This window comes from Nicotiana tabacum, chromosome 1 (assembly GCF_000715075.1).
Source record: "Nicotiana tabacum cultivar K326 chromosome 1, ASM71507v2, whole genome shotgun sequence".
Lineage (NCBI taxonomy): Eukaryota > Viridiplantae > Streptophyta > Magnoliopsida > Solanales > Solanaceae > Nicotiana > Nicotiana tabacum.
In genome coordinates, this window is record NC_134080.1 from 88,055,379 (window position 1) to 88,078,547 (window position 23,169).

Here is a 23,169-nt window from a genome sequence, read left to right on the forward strand (position 1 = left end):
CCCCGACCGTGATGGTGCCTAACACAATGCTAGGCAAGCCCGACCGACTAACATCTCACGATATCTTTATTTATAATTGAATACCAATTTTCGAGATTTAATACCAATTTAATATAAATAGAAGTATGAATTTAACAGATGAAATGTGCGGAAACCATAATCACGAAAAAAAAATCTCTGTAAATAGCCCACTGATCCGGTGTCACAAGTCTGATCCTCTAATACAAGGTTTCAACAATCTAATACAGAAATATGTCTAAAATGCGGAATGATAAGTGGAGATAGAAGGAGAAATCGGGTCTGCGAACGCCATGCAGCTACCTCGATAACTCCGATGAAGACAGAACGGCAGGAAAGCTCGCTCTATGACTCAGGAATACCTGTACCTGCACACATGGTGCAGGGAGTAATGTGAGTACTCCGACCCAGTGAGTAATAACAATAAATAATGGCTGACAGTATGAAATCACGTAAAGGCACTAAGCAGTTCTATATCAAAACAGTAAAATCATTTAAGCCACAGTGAATGAGGAAATCATGTGAAATTCTTTAAACCAGGTAAAACAGATATAATCAGTAAAAATCAGCTCCTCAAGCATTTCAGTTCATTTATTCGTTCTTATCCTCAGTTCTCAATTCATTTACTTCTCACGATAACCGAATCAAAATATATATATACCACTGCAGCGTGCAGCCCGATCCGTATATCGTTGTGGCGTACAGCCCGATCCATAATAATAATAGTCGACTGCGCTCACTGGGGGTGTGCAAACTTCGGAGGGGCTCCTTCAGCTTAAGCGCTTTATAATTGTTGCGGCGTGCAGCCCGATCCATATAAGTAATTGTTGCGGCGTGCAGCCAGATCCATAATGTGTATAATATATATATCTGCTACGGCGCGCAGCCCGATCCATATCATATAAAATATCCTCACTATTGGGTCCTCGACCCCTCTCAGTCATTTAAAAATCACAGCCTCTCGGACATAATGTACGGTCGGGATCTCAGCCCTCATATCTCTTCCTATTTATGATTAACATTTCAAAACTTTGGTTTATATCATTCTTAAACAATTGGAAACATGACTGAGGATATAAATTCTTTAACAAAATAAGTGAGGAAAACCAGTCAAAAATCCCCTAAGGGTTCTACAGGTCGGCACAAGGCCCCAAGCATGGCAACAAGCCCAATTCACAACAAAAGTATATGCCCCAATCAAAAATGTAGTAAAATATCATTCGGGATGTACCAAGTCCCAATACCCATAGCATTGAACCTCACGCTCGTCACACAGCGTGTATCTCAACTTAGTATAGCACTACGTTGTGGAAATTCGGGGTTTCAAACCCTCAGGACATCATTTAAAATCATTACTCACCTCAAACTAGCCAAAACTCTAGCTCGCTATGCCCTTGCCTCTCAAATTGGCCTCCACGCGCGTCGAATCTATCTAAAATCAGAACGAATAGGTCACAATATGCTAAGGGAACATAGCTCAAGAGAAAACATTCGAAAAATATCAAAAATCTCATACCCTCACTAGTCTAACCACACCAAAATTATCCAATTCCAATACCATTTGGTCCTTCAAATCATTATTTTATATTTTTGAAAGTTTTCACATTTTTCTTCTTAAATTCCATCCCAAATCACGAATCAAATGATGAATTCAATGATAGATTCATATACTCTAGCCAAATCTGAGTTAAAATCACTTACCCCGATGAATTTCTTCAAAAACCCTCAAAAAATCGCCAAAATCCGAGCTCTCTAGGTCAAAATATCAATTAAAACCCAAAACCTCGTATTTATATAGAGTACCCTTCAGGTATTCTCACCACGGGCTGCACCAAATCGACTGCGGTCCGCACCAATTGACCGCGGTCCACACAAGCTAGTGCGGTCCGCGCGACACCTACCGCGGCCACGCCCGTTTTTGTGCAGTACGCGTGATGCCTACCGCGGCCGCGCCCCTTCCGCGCAAGCCAGCGCGGTCCGCGCGACGCCTACCGCGGCCGCGCCCCTGCAGTCCTCTTGGACCTGCTACAGCTGCTGCATTTTTCTGTTATATTTTTCAACTTCAAACTTCCCGTTAGCCATCTGAAATCACCCCGAGGCCCCCGGGACCTCAACCAAAAGCACCAACGCATCCTAAAACATCCTCCAAACTCGTTCCAATCCTCAAAACACCTCAGACAACATCAAAACCATCAAATTACATCGAATTCAGGCCTAAGAACTCCAAGAACTCTTGAATTATGTTTTCGATCAAAAAGTCTATCAAATTTCGTCCGGATGACCTGAAATTTTGCACACACATCCCAAATGACACAACAAAGCTACTGCAACTCTCGGAATTCCATTCCGACCCCTATATCAAAATCTTGCCTATCAACCGGAAATTGCCAAATATCAATTTCCCCAATTCAAGCCTAAATCTTCTCTACAACTCCAAAACTCATTCCGATCACGCTCCTAAGTCACAAATCACCTCCCGAAGCTATCCGAACCATCGGAACTCACATCTGATCCCTATAACATATAAGTCAACATCCGTTTGACTTTTTCCAACTTAAGCCTTCTTAGAAGAGACTAAGTGTCTCATTTCTTACCAAAACCACACCAACCACAAACTAATCAACCCGATCACATAAAACACGGATAACGAAGCATAAATAAGCTAAAATGGGGGAAGACGGAACGGTAACTCATGCTACGACTGGCCGGGTCGTCACACTTTCATATTCTTGTACTTCTGGATCAAACATCCAACCTTTTAAGATGTTGTTAAAGAGAACTGGCATGCAGACTTTGAGGCTAATCCATTCATTCTGTTCAACCATAAGTTGAAGAAGCTGAAGAAGGCTCTATCAATCAGGAGCAAAGCAACATATGGGGATATTTTTCAAAAGATTGCAAGCTTGAAGGAGGTGGTTTTAGTGCATGAAACACAATTTGGACAGAATCCTACGCAATAGAATTGTGAGAGGCTACAAAAAGTTCAGGCATAACTGATAAAATATCTAACACTAGAAGAGCAATTTCGGAAGCAGAAATTTGGAATGAATTGGTTCCAAGATGGTTATCATAATACCAAATTATTTCATGCACATGTGAATGGAAGAAGGAGAAGATTGCAACTGAATAGGATTCAAAACAGGGATGTATAATGGCTTGAAGGAGATGAGCAAATGGCTGGGGAAGCAGTCAATTTCTTTGATAATCAGTTCAAGGAGGAAAATGTACCTATAGATTTTAAGATCATTAATCATGTTCCTACTATGGTGACTCAAGATCAGAACCAAGAACTAGTGAAGCAACCTACGAGAGAAGAGGTTAAGCCGGCAGTATTTGGACTAAATGGTGAAAGTGCATGAGGACCTGGTGGGTTTTCTGGCTACTTCTTTCACTCATGCTGGGACATAATTGGTGATGATATATTTAACATGCTGAAGGCATTTTTCAATGGACAAGAATTACCTAAATTTGTGACTCACACAAATTTGGTATTATTGCTAAAGAAGAAGGATATCAATACATTTTCAGACATGCGACCAATAAGTCTCAGCAATTTTATCAACAAAATATTCTCTAGAGTTATTCACGAAAGATTGGTAGGCTATCTTCCTAATCTTATCTCAGATGAACAAGTTGGCTTTGTAAAAGGAAGGAGTATTATGGAGAATGTATTGTTGAAGTAGGATATGATTAAAAATATTAGATTAAGAACGAGGGCAGGGTCAAATGTAGTGATAAAACTCGATATGACAAAAGCATATGACAAGTTAACTTGGTTATTTTTTTACTAAGGTATTGAGAAAAATGGACTTTGGGGAGATATTTACTGGCATTGTGTATGGGATCATATTGAACAACTGGTATTCTGTGCTACTGAATGAACAACCTTACGGTTTTTTCAAATCAGCAAGAGGGGTGAAGCAAGGAGATCCTCTATCGCCTACTTTGTTCATATTAGCAGCTAAAGCATTGTCGAGAGGATTAAATGCACTGCACAAGAAATTATATTTCTGTGATTTTGGTTTACCAAAGTGGAGTCCAAAGATAATTCATTTAGCATATGCAGACGATACTATTATTTTTTCAGCTTCAGATGCTATTTCATTAAAACTTGTGATGGAAGTTCTTAATGCATATGAAATAGCATCGGGCCAGTTGATCAACAAGTCCAAGTCTGCTATCTATATGCATCATTCTACTAGTTCACGGGTGGTGAACAAAGTAGAAAGGATCACTGGTATATCAAAACAAGACTTCCCTTTTACCTATCTTGGATGTCCAATATTCTATGCGAGGAGAAGGATGGACTACTACCAAGGTCTGATCAACAAAGTAATGGACAAACTACAAGCATGGAAGGGCAAGCTCTTATCCAATGGAGGCAGGGCAGTTCTCATTTCACATGTCATCCAAAGTATGCCAATTCATCTCCTCTCAGCTGTCAATCCTCCTCCATATATGATAAACAGATTGCACAAGATATTTGCCCAGCTTTTTTGGTGTAATACAGTGGGAAATAAAAGTAGGCATTGGACATCTTGAGATACTTTGTGCATGCCTTGCGAATAAAGAGGTGCTGGTTTTTGATCATTGCATGATATGTCAAAAGCATTATTTTGTAAGTTGTGGTGGAACTTCAGAATAAAACCTAGCCTATGGAGTGCATTTATGAGTCAGAAGTATTGCAAGAAGCTTAATCTGATGATAGTTCCTTGGAGGCATGGGTCTTATGTTTGGAGGAAAATGTTCGAGTGTCGAGATCTTATAGAACATCAAATATTGTGGCATCCAAAAATGGGATCATCATTGTTTGGTTTGAGAACTGGACAGGATTGGGTGCTCTTTATTTTGTTACCCCCCCCCCCCAGATTTTTCTATGATGAATCAGTTCATAATATCTATGATGTAGTACTTGATAGGCAGTGGGATCTTAGCAGACCATATACAGCAGAATATCAATCCACCTATGCTTCATGATGTACTTGACAAACCCTCGTGGATGCTTGAAACAAGTGGCGAATTTTGTGTGAAATCAGCATGGGAATATCTGAGAAAAAGGAAGGAACCTGGCAATGCATATATGATTGGACAAAGGGACTACCTTTTAAAATATCCTTTTTTTATGTGGAAGGTTTGGATAAATAGACTGCCACTTGATTTTTTCTTAAGAGGTTAGGATATTTGATGACATCTAAGTACTGGTATTATGTTAACCCAAGGGAGGAAATGACGCAACATGTTTTCTTCACATCATATGTTGCAGTGAGAGTGTGGTCGTACTTTGTATATCAGTAGAAGGGATCACATTGCATCAAGTTGGGATCAAATGTTGGGCTGCCATAGTAATACCTCGACTGCAACCTATAATGCAAGCATTGCCATCCATAATTATTTAGGAACTTTGGAAAAGAAGAAACATCTACAAGCATGGGGATTCAATCACTGTAAATAGAGTGATCTACCAGATTTCATTCACTCTTCAATCACTTATCAAATACAGGAAACCTGGCCTTCAGCAAGTTCCTCACAAATGGCCAGAACAGATTGAGCTGCTGGAGAAATATACTCCAATGTTGCATATTACTAAGGTCATATGGGAGTATCCAAGTCCAAGATGGGTGAAGATCAACACATATGGGGCTTCTAGGGGAAATCCTAGGAGAAGTGCTATTGGTTTTGTACTTAGAAATGAGAAGGGAGATGTACTATATGCACATGGCACGCAAGAGGGGACAAATACTGAAGCAGAGGCAAGGGCAATACTAGAGGCTATGAGGTATTATGTAGAACATGACTATATACTTATTGAGTTGCATACAGATTCAATATTGATCAAAAATACTGTGAATGGAGAGCGGTTTGTCCCTTGGTGTGTGGCTGAATATGTGGAGGAAATTAAAGAACTAATGGCAAGATACAACGTAACTGTGGCTCATACATTAAGGGAAGGAAATAGATTGGCTGACCATCTAGCTAACTATCGTTAGATTTTGGAGATATTTAGGCACACTGTTATTGGGAGCTAGATATGCAGGGGAGGAGGATAGTGAATAATGATAAGTTACAATGCCCATATCTAAGAATAAAAGTTGCAAGAAATGAGGTGGAAAGGAAGTAACAAGGTGGAGTTGCATGGTCTGCTATTTTGCTGATGCAATATGGGAGATGAAGCTGGGAATCAAAATGAGAAGAGGAGATCATGTGGAATGTTGTGATCAAATCCTTAGGGAGGAGATCATAGTACATTATTTTTTGACTAACATTGTGTTCTTTTTTGTAGGAAAAGATACTGTCACCATGCCTCACCTAGTGATTAAATTTCTATGGCTGTTATTAGAATTATGTGCACATTCCTAGGAAAGGAGATCACAAGTGAGCATAAGCATGGAAGCTTGGAGGATCTCTAGTTCACAAGGGACTGAAACTGATAAGTGGACCTTCAGTCATCGAAGGATTTTCACTACGTACTACCCTTGTGAGTCAGTTCATAATCTAATTAGTACCTATCATTGGAAGGTACAGATGAAGGAAATAAAATACTGGGGATACAAGGAAACAATGCCAAGAATTTTCAGCATGACAGTCATGGAAGATATACCTCTTTGGCATCCAAATATGGGAATAAGGAAAGTAGTGAGGACTCAAATCCCATTACACTATGTTCATACAGCATCCCATGTATGGTGTCACACAAAGGTTGAATCAAATTACTGCTGGAGATCACATGATTTTAACTTCAAAAAGTGCATGCTTGTGCACATTTACTCGACACTAGAAACAATGAGAATTGTAGGCAACTAGGAGATAACAGGATCAAGGAGTGTGCTGTGGATCAAAAATCCAATGCATGCCATTACTTCAACATCACATACAGGGAGCCAGGCAAAAATTTGTGCAGAACAACACTAGAAATCACATGCAACCCTCTAAACTACAGCGGGTACATTGGGTTCTGCTGGAGAGCACATTGTCCATTACCATGTTCCAATCCTTATGAAGAAGAGCATGGTGATGATTTTTTACACTAACGAAGTTTTTTTTTTTGCAGGAAATGTTACTGTGAACATGCCCTACCTATTGATACGACTTCAAAGGGTGGTATTAGCACCTAGTGCTCATTCCCTTGGAGAAAGATCAATAGTAGTCATAAGCATGAAGGTTGTGGAGGATTATGGGCAGAGGAATTTTAAATTGAGTGAACTAGAACTCGTTTCCAGCTTCACATATCAATCATTGCCCAACAAGGTAAGCTGCACAGATCAGATGAGGTACAGGAATAAAATGCAGCTTAAGTGTCACAAGAGAAAATATTCACAGGAGGAACACTTGCAGAATAGGGACTCAGTTATCATATATGATGTGGAATTTTGGTGCTTAAATATGGAATCGATGTGTGTAATATGGGCTGCAATCTCAGTGCACTTCGTTAACTCTATATCCAAGGAATGCTACACATCAAAGGTTGGTTCAGAATTTTCCCGGAGCTCACACGACTTCTTCAACAAACAAGACATGTTCATATATGTGCCACACTGTTGGTACATAAAATCACATGAGGATGTGTGGGACTGGGTTGTGTTTTACTATGTTGTAGCTGTACTACTGAACCCTAGACATCAAGAGGAAGGACTAAGGATAAGGGGTTGGAATGGAAGAAACAAAGAGAGACAAGAGATGAAGATGGAAATACACAGGCAAGGCATGACAGTAGACTATGCGATTACAAAAGCGACCTGTTATGAGGATGATTATTTGATGTACACACACATGGAAGATGAAGATATAGGCTGGGACATGCATTTGGTGGCTTCAAAACTGGATTCATTACTCTCACACTTGATACATAAATGGGAAAATGGCCAACTTTGCAACAAAAGAAGACTACATATAGGCCTCAATTATGAAGACTTAGCAGGGCTAGTGTTTATTTGTTTTATTAGGTTGCAAATTGTGATATATATGTTGAGTACATCGCTCAACATTAATAATAGGGTTTATGTACTCATCAAAATTTATTTATTTCATCTTGTAAGACCTCCTGACAATGTTTTTTTTGTTTTTGAGTTTTATATTTATAAAAATTATCCCTAGGCACATCGCCTAGTGGATTTACTAAAAAGAAAAAAACAAACACAGGCTCGCATCTCGGAACCTGACCAAACTTACAAAATCCGAATACCCATTCGATAACGAGTCTAATCATACAAGATTACTCAAATCCGACCTCGAATCGCCTTTCAAATCCCCATAATTTAGTCTAAGAAGTTTCACAATTTTTCCCAGATTTTCCAACTCAAATCACTAATCAAATGACCAAAATAATGATGGGTTCATGTAATATAGCCGAATCCAAGTTATAATTACTTACCCTAATGATTTTCTTGAAAATCCCTCAAACTATCGCCACAAATTGAGCTCTCTAAGTCCAAAGAGGGAAAATGAAATAAACCTTCGACCTAAGCCTTTTTCTGCCCAACGATTTTCGCATCTGCGGGCTCACTGTTACACCTGCGATGCCAAAACTGCGGAAAAATCCATCGCAGGTGCGGTTCCAAATAATGCCATGAATTTCTGCTTGTACGGGCCAAAATCACGCACCTGCAGAGTGAGTCCGCTCCTGCGACCCTAGGACTTCCTGGCTACATCCACATCTGCGACCAATTTCCTCGCACCTGCGAGCTCGCAGATGCGGAAAGCACTTCGCATTTGCGATCACTGCCTGGCCCATAGCTCCCCGCTTTTGCGATCAACACCACGCACCTGCGTTTCTGCACCTGCGGCCAAACCCTCCGCATGTGCGATGACACCAGAACAGCAGCAGGTTCAACAAACACTAAGTCCAAAAATCATCCCAATTTCAGTTTGATTAACATTCAGGGCCCCAGGGACCCATCCGAATATACCAAGAAATTCCATAACACATGACGGACCTACTCAAGGCCTAAAATCACATCAAACAATATCGATTCTATGAATCACAACACAATTCAAGCCTATGGAAACTATGAACATCCGACTTCCAAAACTAATGCCAAATCATACCAAAACAACTCTATTTGACCTCAAATTTTTCATGCAAGTCATAATTGATATGACGGACCTATTCCAACTTCCGAAATTAGAATCCGGCCCCGATATCAATAAAATTAACCTGGTCAAACTTCACAACCTTCTAAAGCTTCAATTTTCTAACTTTCGCGAATTCACGATGAAACGACCTGCGGACTACCAAATCAATATCTGAACACGCTCATAAGTCCAAAATCACCATACGGAGCTATTGGAACTGATAAAACTCCATTTCAAAGTTGTCTATACAAAAGTCAAACTAAGGTCAACACCTTCAACTTAAATTTCTAACTTAGGGACTATGTGTCCCATTTCACTCAGAAACTTACCCGAAACTAAAACTAACTACATCGGCAAGTTATGTAACCATAATGCAACATAGAGGAGGCAATAAATAGGAGATCGGGGCTAAAATACTCAAAATGGTCGATGGGTCGTTACACCAATCTTGTGGTCAGCTTCCTTGCTTTAGATTCCGACCAAATTGACTTACACTACTAGAAATCCGGAAAAAAAGCGACCACAAAAAGCGACCAAAGTTGGTCGCTTATTGGCCAAATAGCGACCAAAATGGGTTGGTCGATATTAAGCTGGTCCCTTTACCTTATGGACCAAAGTTGGTCGCTAATTAGCGACCAACTTTGGTCTCTAAGGTAAAAGGACCAAATATTCCTGTAAAGAAAGTAGCAGCCAACGTTGGTCGCTCTACTATTTTAATAATATAAATTTGGCGACCAACGTTGGTCTCCAAATGTAAATTACATTTTTTTATTTATTATTAATCATAAAAAACGACCAACTTTGGTATGAAAAAGATATAATATTTTAAAAATCTGGAAAATAGAGATCAAAGTTGGTCGCTTTATTATTAATTTTTATAAAAAAAAATTAAAAATAAGCGACCAAAATTGGTCGCCAACTGCAAGAATTAATTTTTTTTAAATTATAAGCGACCAACTTTGGTCGCAATATTTCCAGAAATTGTTTTTTTAAAATGGAATGGCGACCAAAGTTGGTCGCTTTTTTGAGAAATCTGGGTTAAGTAGCGACCATGGTTGGTCGCTATTGCCCAGAAAATTGTTTTTTTAAGTGAAAAGCGACCAACTAGAGACCAAAGTTGGTCACTTTTCTTGGTATATTTTTGGCAGCTACACCACCTGTCAGCTTACCAAAAATCCTAATCAGGCATTTTATGCCAACGACAACAACAATTAAAAGCAACAAAGTATAAAGTTCAATAGAACTAACACATTAAGCTAACAAAACTAAGTTAACGCTTATTACAATTCCATTCGAAAACTGGTTCTATTGTCTAGTTCAAAGTATATAAAGTACTCAAGGAGTGTTCTTTCAGCATCCTCGTCCGAAAGTTGGATTGCCTTGCCTGACTCATTAGGATGCTGACTACGTATGAATTCTCCCACATCAGCTGTGAAGCGAACCTATAAGAAAAATTATATTGAATTAGTAATTCAAAATTTATATAAAAGTAAATCAAAATACTTAATGTAAAGTAAAAAAGCTTACATGTATAGTCGAGGCTCGACTCTCGACCCACCTTTCTGAATCAATCTCTTTCTTCTTCTTTACAATACGAGTTTCATTGAATAGCTCATCTTGCTTCATTGGCATCATAAAGTTGTCTGGTGGCTTTGGTGATTATCTTTGTGGTACTATTACTCGGGATGAACTTGGATACAGAGAATAACTTGGATACAGTACCTGACATGGTGTGTCTTTGATCAATTGTTGTTCTCATTAGCGACAATGATGATGAGAAGGCAATGGCATGTGTTTCAAATAGTGATGGTGTAGGTAGGAATTTAACATTTCCTAAGTAGATAAAAGAGGTTATAGAGGAATTCTCTACTTCATTTTCCAAGAGGAAAAGAAGTTTAATTGAGAGTGACAAGGTTGATGGTGATGGAATTTTTTCCGTTGGTCGTGGCAGTTCCCATAAAACGGGGATCATAAGACTCTATGATGACAAAGACGAAAGGAAATTTTATTCTCAACTTTCTTCCAAGTCTGATTCGTACAAGCTTAATGGGATTAGTGATATTTCTTCGGATTCATACAATGATTTGACTGACAAAAGTATGGAAATGCTAATAAAAAGAATTAAAGGTAAAACGTTTTTCTTGATAGAGAAGGATGCTAAACTCTGCATGAACGTGAAGCATCCTACTCTTCCAAGAAAAATATTTTACCTTTAATTCTTTTTATTAGCATTTTCAAACTTTTGTCACTCAAATCATTGTCTGAATCCGAATAAATATCACCAATTCCATTAAGCTTTTACGGATCAGATTTGGAAGAAAGTTGAGAATAAAACTTCCTTTCATCTTTGTCATCATAGAGTCTTATGATCCCCGTTTTATGGGAACTGTCACGACCAACGGAAATCATTCCATCACCAACAACCTTGTCACTCTCAATTAAACTTCTTTTCCTCTTGGAAAATGAAGTAGAGAATTCCTCTATGACCTCTTTTATCTACTTAGGAAATGTTTCTTGCCTACACCATCACTATTTGATACACATGCCATTGTCTTCTCATCATCATTGTCGCTAATGAGAAGAACAATTAAAGGCACACTCTACCGGGTACCGTATCTTAGTTATTCTTGGTGGAAGTTCCATTGCATGTCTAATAAAGTCATCAACCCCTTCTAAAAAATCCTCCCGCAATCAAAAATTCTAATACATAAACCAAAATTTCAATTCATATCCTAAAGGTTCAATTCATATCCTAAAGGTTCAATTCATATCCACAAAAGTTCAAGTCATATCCTAAAATTTCAATTTATAAACTAAAATTCCAATACACAAACCAAAATTTCAATTCATATCCTAAAGGTACAACTCATATCAACAAAAGTTCAAGTCATATCCTAAAATTTTAATTTATAAACTAAAATTCCAATACATAAACCAAAATTTCAATTCATATCCTAAAGGTTCAACTCATATCCACAAAAGTTCAAGTCATATCCTAAAATTTCAATTTATAAACTAAAATTCCAATACATAAACCAAAATTTCAATTCATATCCTAAAGGTTCAATTCATATCCACAAAAGTTCAAGTCATATCCTAAAATTTCAATTTATAAACTAAAATTCCAATACATAAACCACAATTTCAATATATATCCTAAAGGTTCAACTCATATTTACAAAAGTTCAAGTCATATCCTAAAATTTCAATTTATAAACAAAAATTCCAATACATAAACCAAAATTTCAATTCATATCCTAAAGGTTCAACTCATCCACGAAAGTTCAAGTCAAATCCTAAAATTTCAATTTATAAACTAAAATTCATATACATAAAACAAAATATCAATTCATATCTTAAAGGTTCAACTCATATCCACAAAAGTTCAAGTCAAATCCTAAAATTTCAATTTATAAACTAAAATTCCAATACATAAACCAAAATTTCAATTCATATCCTAAAGGTTCAACTCATATCCACAAAAGTTCAAGTCATATCCTAAAATTGCAATTTATAAACTAAAATTCCAATACAAAAACCAAAATTTCAATTCATATCCTAAAGGTTCAACTCATATCCAAAAAGTTCAAGTCATATCCTAAAATTTCAATTTATAAACTAAAATTCCAATACATAAACCAAAATTTCAATTCATATCCACAAAAGTTCAAATCATATCCTAAAATTTCATTTTATAAACTACAATTCCAATACATAAACCAAAATTTCTATTCATATCCTAAAGGTTCAATTCATATCCACAAAAGTTCAAGTCATATCCTAAAATTTCAATTTATAAACTAAAATTCCAATACATAAACCAAAATTTCAATTCATATCCTAAAGGTTCAACTCATATCCACAAAAGTTCAAGTCATATCCTAAAATTTCAATTTATAAACTAAAATTTTAATACATAAACCAAAATTTCAATTCATATCCTAAAGGTTCAACTCATATCCACAAAAGTTCAAGTCATATCCTAAAATTTCAATTTATAAACTAAAATTCCAATACATAAACCAAAATTTCAATTCATATACTAAAGGTTCAACTCATATCCACAAAAGTTTAAGTCATATCCTAAAATTTCAATTTATAAACTAAAATTCCAATATAAAAACCAAAAGTTCAATTCATATCCTAAAGGTTCAACTCATATCCACAAAAGTTCAAGTCATATCCTAAAATTTCAATATACATAAACAAAAATTTCAATTCATATCCTAAAGGTTTAACTCATATCCACAAAAGTTCAAGTCATATCCTAAAATTTCAATTTATAAACTAAAATTCCAATACATAAACAAAAATTTCAATTCATATCCTAAAGGTTCAATTCATATCCACAAAAGTTCAAGTCATATCCTAAAATTTTAATTTATAAACTAAAATTCCAATACATAAACCAAAATTTCAATTCATATCCTAAAGGTTCAACTCATATCCACAAAAGTTCAAGTCATATCCTAAAATTTCAATTTATAAACTAAAATTCCAATACATAAACCAAAAATTCAATTCATATCCTAAAGGTTCAACTCATATCCACAAAAATTCAAGTCAAATCCTATAATTTCAATTTATAAACTAAAATTCCAATACATAAACCAAAATTTCAATTCATATCCTAAAGGTTCAACTCATATCCACAAAAGTTCAAGTCATATCCTAAAATTTTAATTTATAAACTAAAATTCCAACACATAAACCAAAATTTCAGTTCATATCCTAAAGGTTCAACTCATATCCACAAAAGTTCAAATCATATCCTAATATTTCAATTTATAAACTAAAATTCCAATACATAAACCAGAATTTCAATTCATATCCTAAAGGTTTAACTCATATCCATAAAAGTTCAAGTCAAATCCTAAATTTCAATTTATAAACTAAAATTCCAATACATAAACCAAAATTTCAATTCATATCGTAAAGGTTCAATTTATATCCACAAAAGTTCAAGTCATATCCTAAAATTTCTATTTATAATCTAAAATACCAATACATAAACCAAAATTTCAATTCATATCCTAAAGAATCAACTCATATCCACAAAAGTTCAAGTCAAATTCTAAAATTGCAATTTATAAACTAAAATTCCAATACATAAACCGAAATTTCAATTCATATCCTAAAGGTTCAACTCATATCCACAAAAGTTCAAGTCATATCCTAAAATTTCAATTTATAAACTAAAATTCCAATACATAATCCTAAAGGTGCAACTCTTTGGTTTTCTTCTCTTCTAACAATTTCTTCCCCAAATTAGTAGGTACAACTAAATATTTTGGACAAAATGTTTTAATAAGAACCCTAAAAATTGCAAATAATATATAACTTTGAACCCTAACATGGTTGAGCTAACTTTGAACCCTAACATGGAGAAATTAACTTTGAACCCTAGCATGGAGAAATTAACTTTGAACCCTAACATGGTTGAACAAATAATATATAACTTTGAACCCTAACATGGAGAAATTAAACAAAATCATTGTATTTCGAAAAAAACAAAGAAAGGAGAGAGAAAACTACCTTGAATATGGAGGTTGCCGGCGGTGGAGTTGCTGCCATCGGTGGTCGTCGGTGGCGTGGGTGGCGTCGCTGCTGGTGGGAGTCGGAGGGGGGGGTTGAGTGTGAGAGAGAAAAGAGAGATTTTGGGGAATTTTTTTGAAAGAATGGGAGGGGAAACACGGTTTTGACGCTGGAATTAAAAATAGCGACCAACGTTGGTCGCTAATTTGGTAGCTAAATAAGTTTTGACCGTTTGACCAAAATAGCGACCAACTTTGGTCGCTATTTTTTGACCGTTTGACCAAAAATTAGATTACTTTTAATTCAATTTAAAATTATGTACATATGTAGTATAAATTTAGGATTTTAATTCAATATAAGCTATATATATAATGCACTAAGTATTAATGCATTAGCTAATATTATATCGAATATAGCTTATATATATATATATGCATATATTAATTGATATAAGTCAAGATGTTTTAATTTATTATTAATATATATATATATATATATATATATATATATATATATATATATATATATGCATATGAGTGTGTTATAAGTCGATAAATCAATTTACAAGTATATCAATACCTAAAAGAACACGTCCCTGTGTTCCGAGCGCTTCATGTTCTATATATATATATATATATATATATATGAGAGAGAGAGAGAGAGAGAGAGAGCTTATATACTATATACTATATTATACTATATATATCGAATATACCTTGATGTATAATAAACTATACTATATATATAGTATAGTGTATCATATAATACACTTAGTATATATAATACACTTAGTATATATATACTATACTATACTATGCACTAAGTATTAGTGCATTAGCTAATATTATATCGAATATAGCTTATATATATATATTAATTGATATAAGTCAAGACGTTTTAATTTATTGTTAATATATATACATATATATATACATATATTAATTGATATAAGTTGAGACGTTTTAATTTATTGTTATATATATATATATATATATATATATATATATATATATATATATGCATATGAGTGGGTTATAAGTCGATAAATCAATTTACAAGTGTATCAATACCTAAAAGAACCCGTCCCTGTGTTCCGAAGCGCTTCATATTCTTATATATATATATATATATATATATATATATATATATATATAGAGAGAGAGAGAGAGAGAGAGAGAGAGAGAGAGCTTATATACTATACTATATTATACTATATATATCGAATATACCTTGATGTATAATAAACTATACTATATATATAGTATAGTGTATTATATAATACACTTAGTATATATATACTATACTATACTATGCACTAAGTATTAGTGCATTAGCTAATATTATATCGAATATAGCTTTTATATATATATAAAATCCGACAACCCATTCAATTACAAGTTCAACCATACCAGTTTCACTCAAATCCAACTCCGAATCGACACCGAAATCTCAAAAATTCGTTTCTATGAGATTTTTATAATTTTTTCAAATTTCATCAATCTACAAGTGTATCAATACCTAAAAGAACTCGTCCCTATGTTCTGAGCGCTTCATGTTCTTATATATATATATATATATAGAGAGAGAGAGAGAGAGAGAGAGAGAGAGAGAGAGAGCTTATATACTATATACTATATTATACTATATATATCGAATATACCTTGATGTATAATAAACTATACTATATATATAGTATAGTGTATTATATAATACACTTAGTATATATATACTATACTATACTATGCACTAAGTATTAGTGCATTAGCTAATATTATATCGAATATAGCTTATATATTATTTAGATAGTAAATACAAAAGTGATTTTTAATTTTGACCATTGTTGACCTGAAAAGAGACCAACTTTGGTCGCTAAATATACATAAATTTAAATTAGCGACCAAAGTTGGTCGCTAAATTTAAATCAGATTTATTTATATTTTATATAATATTTAAAATAATAATATAATTGTTAAACATTAGAACTGGGTCCCAGATTAGCGACCAAAGTTGGTCTCTATTTTTTTAAGCGACCAAAATTTCGCTAAATTTGAATTATATTTTTTTATATTTTATAATTTTTTAAATAAAAATATAATTATTAAAATTTTATAACTGGGTCCCATTTTTGGCGACCAAAGTTGGTCGCTATCTGCTTACCCCTTAATTGGTGACCAACTTTGGTCGCTAATTTTAAATTATATTTATTTATATTTTATAATTTTTTTTAGATAATATTATAATTATTATAATTTTATAAGTGGGTCCCCCTGTAGCGACCAACGTTGGTCGCTAATCTCAGTATACCTTTGACCAAGCAAGTCTGACCAGTCCGGTCAATATTTTGACGAAATTAGCGACCAACCTTGGTCGCTAATATATATCAAATAATTATTTTATTATTTTCGCCAATTAAGCGACCAACTTTGGTCACTTTTCTTTACAGACCAACTTTGGTCGCTAATGTTTTGTCGCTTTTTTTTGGAATTCTAGTAGTGTTATTATTCCTTTGATTAATTCAAATATATTAACCCAGAAATAGTTGACTATGTAAGGGAAGTGATTAATGAGCGGGGTACCTTAGCTTATGCGAGGTTGAAACCTTTCTTTAATAAGACTCCCACAAAAAAAGCAAAAAAAGTAAGAAAAGAATTTCCTAGTTCTTTGACCCAATAAACCGGTACTTGTTGTTGCACCAGGTGCTAAAGCATGTGTGTTTTGTATTCATTGAGAAAAAACGTGTTAAACAAACCAACATGAGGAAAGATCACAGCTGATCTAGGAGCCGAAAGAGCTCAACTCACTTAGTTATATAGGGCGACTCAAAAAGAGACTCAACCCATAGAGAGAGCAGTGAGCAAAGAAAGATTGTGAATGAAAAAGAGTAAGGGAAAAGTCATCTCATGACTGGAACTGGCTCTATTGGATTTAATTAACCTCGAGTCCTCGAGTGAATAATGTTAAATTATCAAGTCAAGGCCAACAAGAATAAATACTATCCTCAAGCATAGAAAATTACATAAATAAGAAGGGAATGCAAGAGGGTAGATTTCCAGAATGAAATACGATGTATCTTTTGGTTGCAATGTTTAGGGCAAAGGACTGTTGATTTGGACTCTCACCTGGTCATCAATCAATTTTTTGTTGTTGTTAATTCTCAACCTTTTTTACTTGATGGAGACAATTTCCATAATACGAATATTATTTCTTTTTTTCATTCTATGAATTTCAATTAACATGCATATTTCATCCGTAATAGAGCTAATTCAATTAGTTATGTTGAGGCCTAATGATGAGAAGTCAGAGTTCAGTTTCTCTCACCAATTAATGTCATGAAGGAAGGATGAAATAATCGTATCATCTATATCTTCTGTCTCACTATTTTGTCATGTTCTTGATAAATAAATAAATAAATAAATGGCATGAAACTAAATTTTCATTCTTATTTGGTAAAATAAAATCAATCCAAGACTTATGACTAGACTATTTTAAGTAGTCACTCATTCAAAAATATAGTACAAGTTTACATGACATACGCATTTTTTAGCTTAATTACTCAATGATGATGGCGTGACTCAGAAGAAAAATAAAATTTGTTATGCTAAAACAGATAATATGTGTTATGGATTTAGGTTGTGGTACGCATAATTTTTTTTGCATGCCTTGGAATCTCGTATGTCTCAACTTGGTTTGATGAACTTCCGAGACTGTACAGAAGACAGCTTGTTATAGGCGTGTTGCGGTTACCACACCTAAGTACACTCGAAATTAAGTTGTTTGAATGGTATAGAATTCTCATCGACTCTGTATAATTAACTTGAAAAAGACAGTTTGTCTTGTTGAAAATTTTATTTTTTAGTGCAATGTTTTTGCTTAATTTTGAAGAAGAATCTACGTATTGTTTTATGTGAGATATAATCAATACATGAATTAAACCATTAAAATAACAAAATGCCCTCATAATCTTCAAAACTAATTTCTCTAATATATAAATTAAACATCTAGCACCATATATAATCTCTTCATTACAATTCTTGCATTACTCATTCTTCTATTAAAGGGGTCCATTGCAATTTGATGTGTGTTCTATTTTACGATCTGCACCTATTTTAATTTCTTTTTTTCCATACAAAATAATAAAATTACTTCGTTTGTAAATTGTTCATAAGGGCGAAAACAAAATACAAATAATATATCCTTTTATTCTTAGATTTATTTATTTTTAGTGTGTGGGGTAATTAGATCGTCCCAAATGTCAAGAACAGATAAAAACAAAGGGACTACTAGGAGGGGAAAATGGTATAAAACTAGGATTTGAGGATGATGTGTTTGTATTTTTATTAAGTTCTATATGCTGAGACTGGTTATCTGAAATTAAGAACGCTTTTGCCTTTCTTATGTGATGGGTAACTTGAAGAAGCAACGTCTTTTTACTTCTTTTTTAATTCTATATATGCCTTTTTTCTTTTCTTATGTGTTATTTGCCCTTCTAGGAAATTTAATAAAAGAGTAGCTTTTGTGTTTTGCAAGGAATTAAAGATGTTAGGGTGCAAATCACAAAATAAAAAATTAAAGTAGGACAGGATATAAATCATAAAAGAGGTCATATGTTAGGGGTGCAAAACATACATAACAGACCCGAATTAAAGGAATGAAATATGTAACCTTCTCCTATACTTCAAGAGAATATACTTTTTCTTTTTTCACTTTGTTAAAATTGAATTAATGCATTTAAGATCGAAAATTGTTCCATATACGTACTACTACAATTTATAGCTATAAACATCAAGTCATCAACCCATGTATGATGTAACATCATTTACGTTATACCCCCAAGATTAAAAAAAACAGATAAGAAAAATAAAAATTAAGAGTTGACTAACTTGGCGTGAGAGCCAAGTGCCATCTTAAGATAAACTGATAAATTAAATAAATAAATAAATAAATTCTTAATAACTATTTAAGGTCAATAATGGTATCATTTTCTTCACATCCAGAACTTTTCTGTTCTTCAAGATGGCATCAAGCGCTCGAGTCCTTACTAACCAAGATGTCAAAAAAGATTTGAAGAAGCTAAAAGACTCATTCAACTGGAAAACGAAGCTCGAGCTCAAATTGTTGAAAAGTTCGCAACGGACTGCTCTCATTTCCCTCCCCCTTTCTCTGATATATTTATTCGTTTCATCTTATGTGACGATATTTGATTGTATATAGAATTTATGAAAGGAAAAAAAACTTTAGATTTTGTGATCAAATATTCTTGTAGCTATAAAAGCATGTCACTAAAAGTAAAATAAGAAGTATAAATTTAAATTATTTTAAATGTGTCATTATTTTTTAACAACTAATTAAAATGAAAGAGAGACACATAAAATATAAATGATGGTTGACATATTCTCTTAATTGTTTAATTTGCTAGAGTTTTGTCATTATGAAGTGACCTAATAGAATTTAGGAAAAGTGATATAGTCTTTCTAAAGTGATACTAATACTTAATAGATAAATTTATTTATTTCTATCCCTGAAAATTCTGCCGTACTTTTTCAGTTTTGGGTCCTTTTTGTTTTTTCCTTTCCGTGTGTACACATATAGAATTTGTGTTTACCCTTAATAATGGATAACAACTGAATTTGTACATGGTTTTAAAAATATGTGGATTAATTTAATACGAGTGATTAATAACATTAGATTAAACAAATGAAAAACGTAATAAATGACCAAACTAATGATACGGGTGATTCCGAGCTCGGTTGATGACTCGATGAAGGACATGCCCTCGATCTCAAGCTTATACTTATGAAGAACTTAAGAACAAGAATAAGAGCTTTGAACAACAAAGAGAATTGAAATAAATTGCCCTGATATGCGTGTTACAATGTCCCTAATGAACAGTTAGTTCCCCTTTTATATAGTAGGGGAGTTTCACCGTAAGTACAATTCTAAAAAAGAATAAAAATCTTTCTTTCACTACAAGAAAACTGTGTTTTAGTGGCGACCAAAGTCGCCACAAAATATTTCCACTAAAGGACAGATTTCTTGTAGTGTTTATGTTAATCACTGATTCACTGCTGATACGGGCCGAGATTTACGTCGTGACATCCAATTGGGAACGGATATCATGGCTCTTTGTTAGTCGTGCTCGGCCGTTTGGTAATGCTCTCCGAAGTTGAGCGATTCGAACCAGACCCGGGAGATATGGCCTCGATGCTTCGGAGGGCGGATGTTTTAATCGATCCCCGATGCGAGAGGCTTTTTCCCCCAGACACTGATTCCTTATGATCACGTTCCAGTCTCATTTGTCTTACAGGGAAACCGAGATGTTCAACAGCCTTGATTTTACCTGTATACTTATAGTCCCCTCGTTTCTTAGAAACGAAATGATGAGAGATGACAGATGCTTTTCACCTCCTTCTTTAATACGCTGCAACAGAAACGACAAATAAGCCGAAACGTCATGTCAGTCGTGTCATTCTAACTTCGAACATGTGTCAGTCATCGGCAGGTTTCCTTTGAATGTGAAGCATCACGAAACCTCTATAAAAACGTTCATTCTTCGTTCATTTTTCACTATTTGACCAAGCTTCTACCTTCGATTCTTAAAGCTGTTACTAACATTCTTCATACTTCCATATCATAACCTTCGTTCTTCAAAATTTCTCAGTAATTTCTGGGGTTTTACATAGTCTTTACCCAAATCAACACACTTGACTCTTCATTTTAAAAATATTTTCTTAGACCTTTTAAGCTTTTTCAGATAACAATGGCTAAAACATCCAAATCTTTTCCTCAACATGTCGCTTCTTCTTCTTCTTCTTCTTCCCAAATGACCGTTGGAGTCGAGGCGGTCACTCCTAATATAGTCGTCCTCAAGACGTCTACTCTTGGCACGGCTACAGATGAACCGGCTCCCAAGCCTCCCTTGAAAATGTTCATCCCCGGGGGCTGCTCAGTCGCAGATGACTTTAAGGCCGAAAAGCCCACAATGGTGTAGGGTCGTGGTAAAGGAGTATCAAGGTATATATTCTCCATTACCGAAGACGTCATCCTCATAGTCCGAGGGGACTATAACTGGGAGGGTAAGGACGTAGTAGTCCCCGGGCCTGAAGACGCCATCACTACCCATGTGGAGGGGTATCTAAGTGTTTACTTTTATCCCTTCATATTAGGCCCGGTGGACCCGATTATCTTGGACTTCTACAAGAGGTACAAAGTATGCCTCGGTCAGATCCACCCCGTCGCTGTTGATGATCGTGATCCTCCTTCATTACTTCGTGAACAAAACTAAATCCCATTGGTTCACGATCGATCACCTACTTTGCCTATACAGTCCTCGAATCTTCCGAGGGGGACTAATAAAGCTCATACACCGGGCTAGCAAAGCCCCATTCTCGAGTATTGATGAGGATTGGGACCAAGGCTGGCAGGGATGCTTCGTTCGGGTAAATATCAAAGGCTTGATTCCCCCCGAGTTCATGTTGTTCCCCAATAAGTGGAATGCATCTCGTAAGTACAGTGTCCTTTTGAATGCGAATTTTACGTTCATCTCTTTTTTTCTCACTGGTACTTGTGGTAGTACAGCCGTTGCTCGAGTCCCAAACGCTATTCCTCGGCTCCAGGAGTAGATCGAGGGCATTTGTTCACAGATGACGTATTCTGAGCACACATGGTGCAAACTCTCGAAGGGCCAATGGGAGGCCTGTTCTCACGGTAGACCCTTCCCCGAATAGGTAACATCGGGCTCTCCCATTCGCATTGTACTTACTCTCTTTTCTTTATTATTTTTTTTGTAGGTTTGACTAAGACCGTTGAACTTAGGCCTTCAGGAGGGGACGAAGATGTGTCCTTGTTCGTTGACCCCTCCGCTTTGGGGAAGCTCATGGCTGCAGCAGGGGAAAAGAAGAAAAGAAAGGCTTCGGGCTCCCCGAGCTTAGAGAAGAAGAAGCCAAAGAAAAGGTTGGTCCGTAAGCCAAAGGAAAGTTCTAGCTCCCGAGCACCCGACTCGGACTCGCTTCTTCGGCTCAGGGATGAGCCCGAGGAATACAATTTTTTCGTGGCCCACGGGTCGAATCCTCCTGAGGAGAAGGCAGCTACTAAGGAGGAGATCCATGAGGCCGATCTTCCTCGGACTCGGGAGGTTGATGAGGAGACCGGGGCTGAGACTTCCTGGGATGTCGGCTATGCTCTGAAGGAGGCACCCGATGTAATAAATATTTCAGGGTCACCTTCCCATACCGAGTCCATGCTCGAAGAGGCCCGAGAAGGGAAGGAGAGGTCTAACGAAGGGGTTCATGGAACGGACGATCCCGTTTGTTCCTTTTTCGACGGCGTGGACTCATCCATCTTGGAAGACTTTTCTGGGCTGGGCGACCTGGAAATGCGAGAAAAGATCCGTCTTCAAAAGTCGGCAGGCTGGACTTGAGCTAAAAGTTAATCAACCAGTTCCCCGCCCTGAGTGTGAATCCCGGCCGTAAGAGGTTGATAATCATCATTGTCCCGGAGGATGTCTGGGTTCTTTATGCTCTCGTGGAAGTAGTGAGCTACCTTGGATGC

The 23,169-nt window shown here is 35.6% G+C and overlaps 1 protein-coding gene across 1 annotated transcript; it reads left to right on the forward strand.

Annotated features, from left to right (window-relative positions):
* The first annotated feature begins 3,822 nt into the window (after window positions 1-3,822).
* Window positions 3,823-6,005, forward strand: LOC142162989 (uncharacterized). Its single transcript, XM_075220235.1, has 4 exons — window positions 3,823-4,432; window positions 4,488-4,636; window positions 4,928-5,149; window positions 5,415-6,005. The coding sequence occupies exons 1-4, from the start codon at window positions 3,823-3,825 to the stop codon at window positions 6,003-6,005; spliced, it is 1,572 nt and encodes a 523-aa protein (XP_075076336.1).
* Window positions 6,006-23,169: the final 17,164 nt, after the last annotated feature.

What these genes read in the sequence shown, in the direction of transcription:
- LOC142162989 (XM_075220235.1), top strand. Translation starts at nt 3,823, where the DNA reads ATGGACTTTGGGGAGATATTTACTGGCATTGTGTATGGGATCATATTG. An exon ending in CATTTCACATGTCATCCAAA is followed by an intron (nt 4,433 to 4,487) that starts GTATGCCAATTC and finishes TATGATAAACAG; the next exon opens with ATTGCACAAGATATTTGCCC. An exon ending in ATCCTTTTTTTATGTGGAAG is followed by an intron (nt 5,150 to 5,414) that starts GTTTGGATAAAT and finishes ATAATTATTTAG; the next exon opens with GAACTTTGGAAAAGAAGAAA.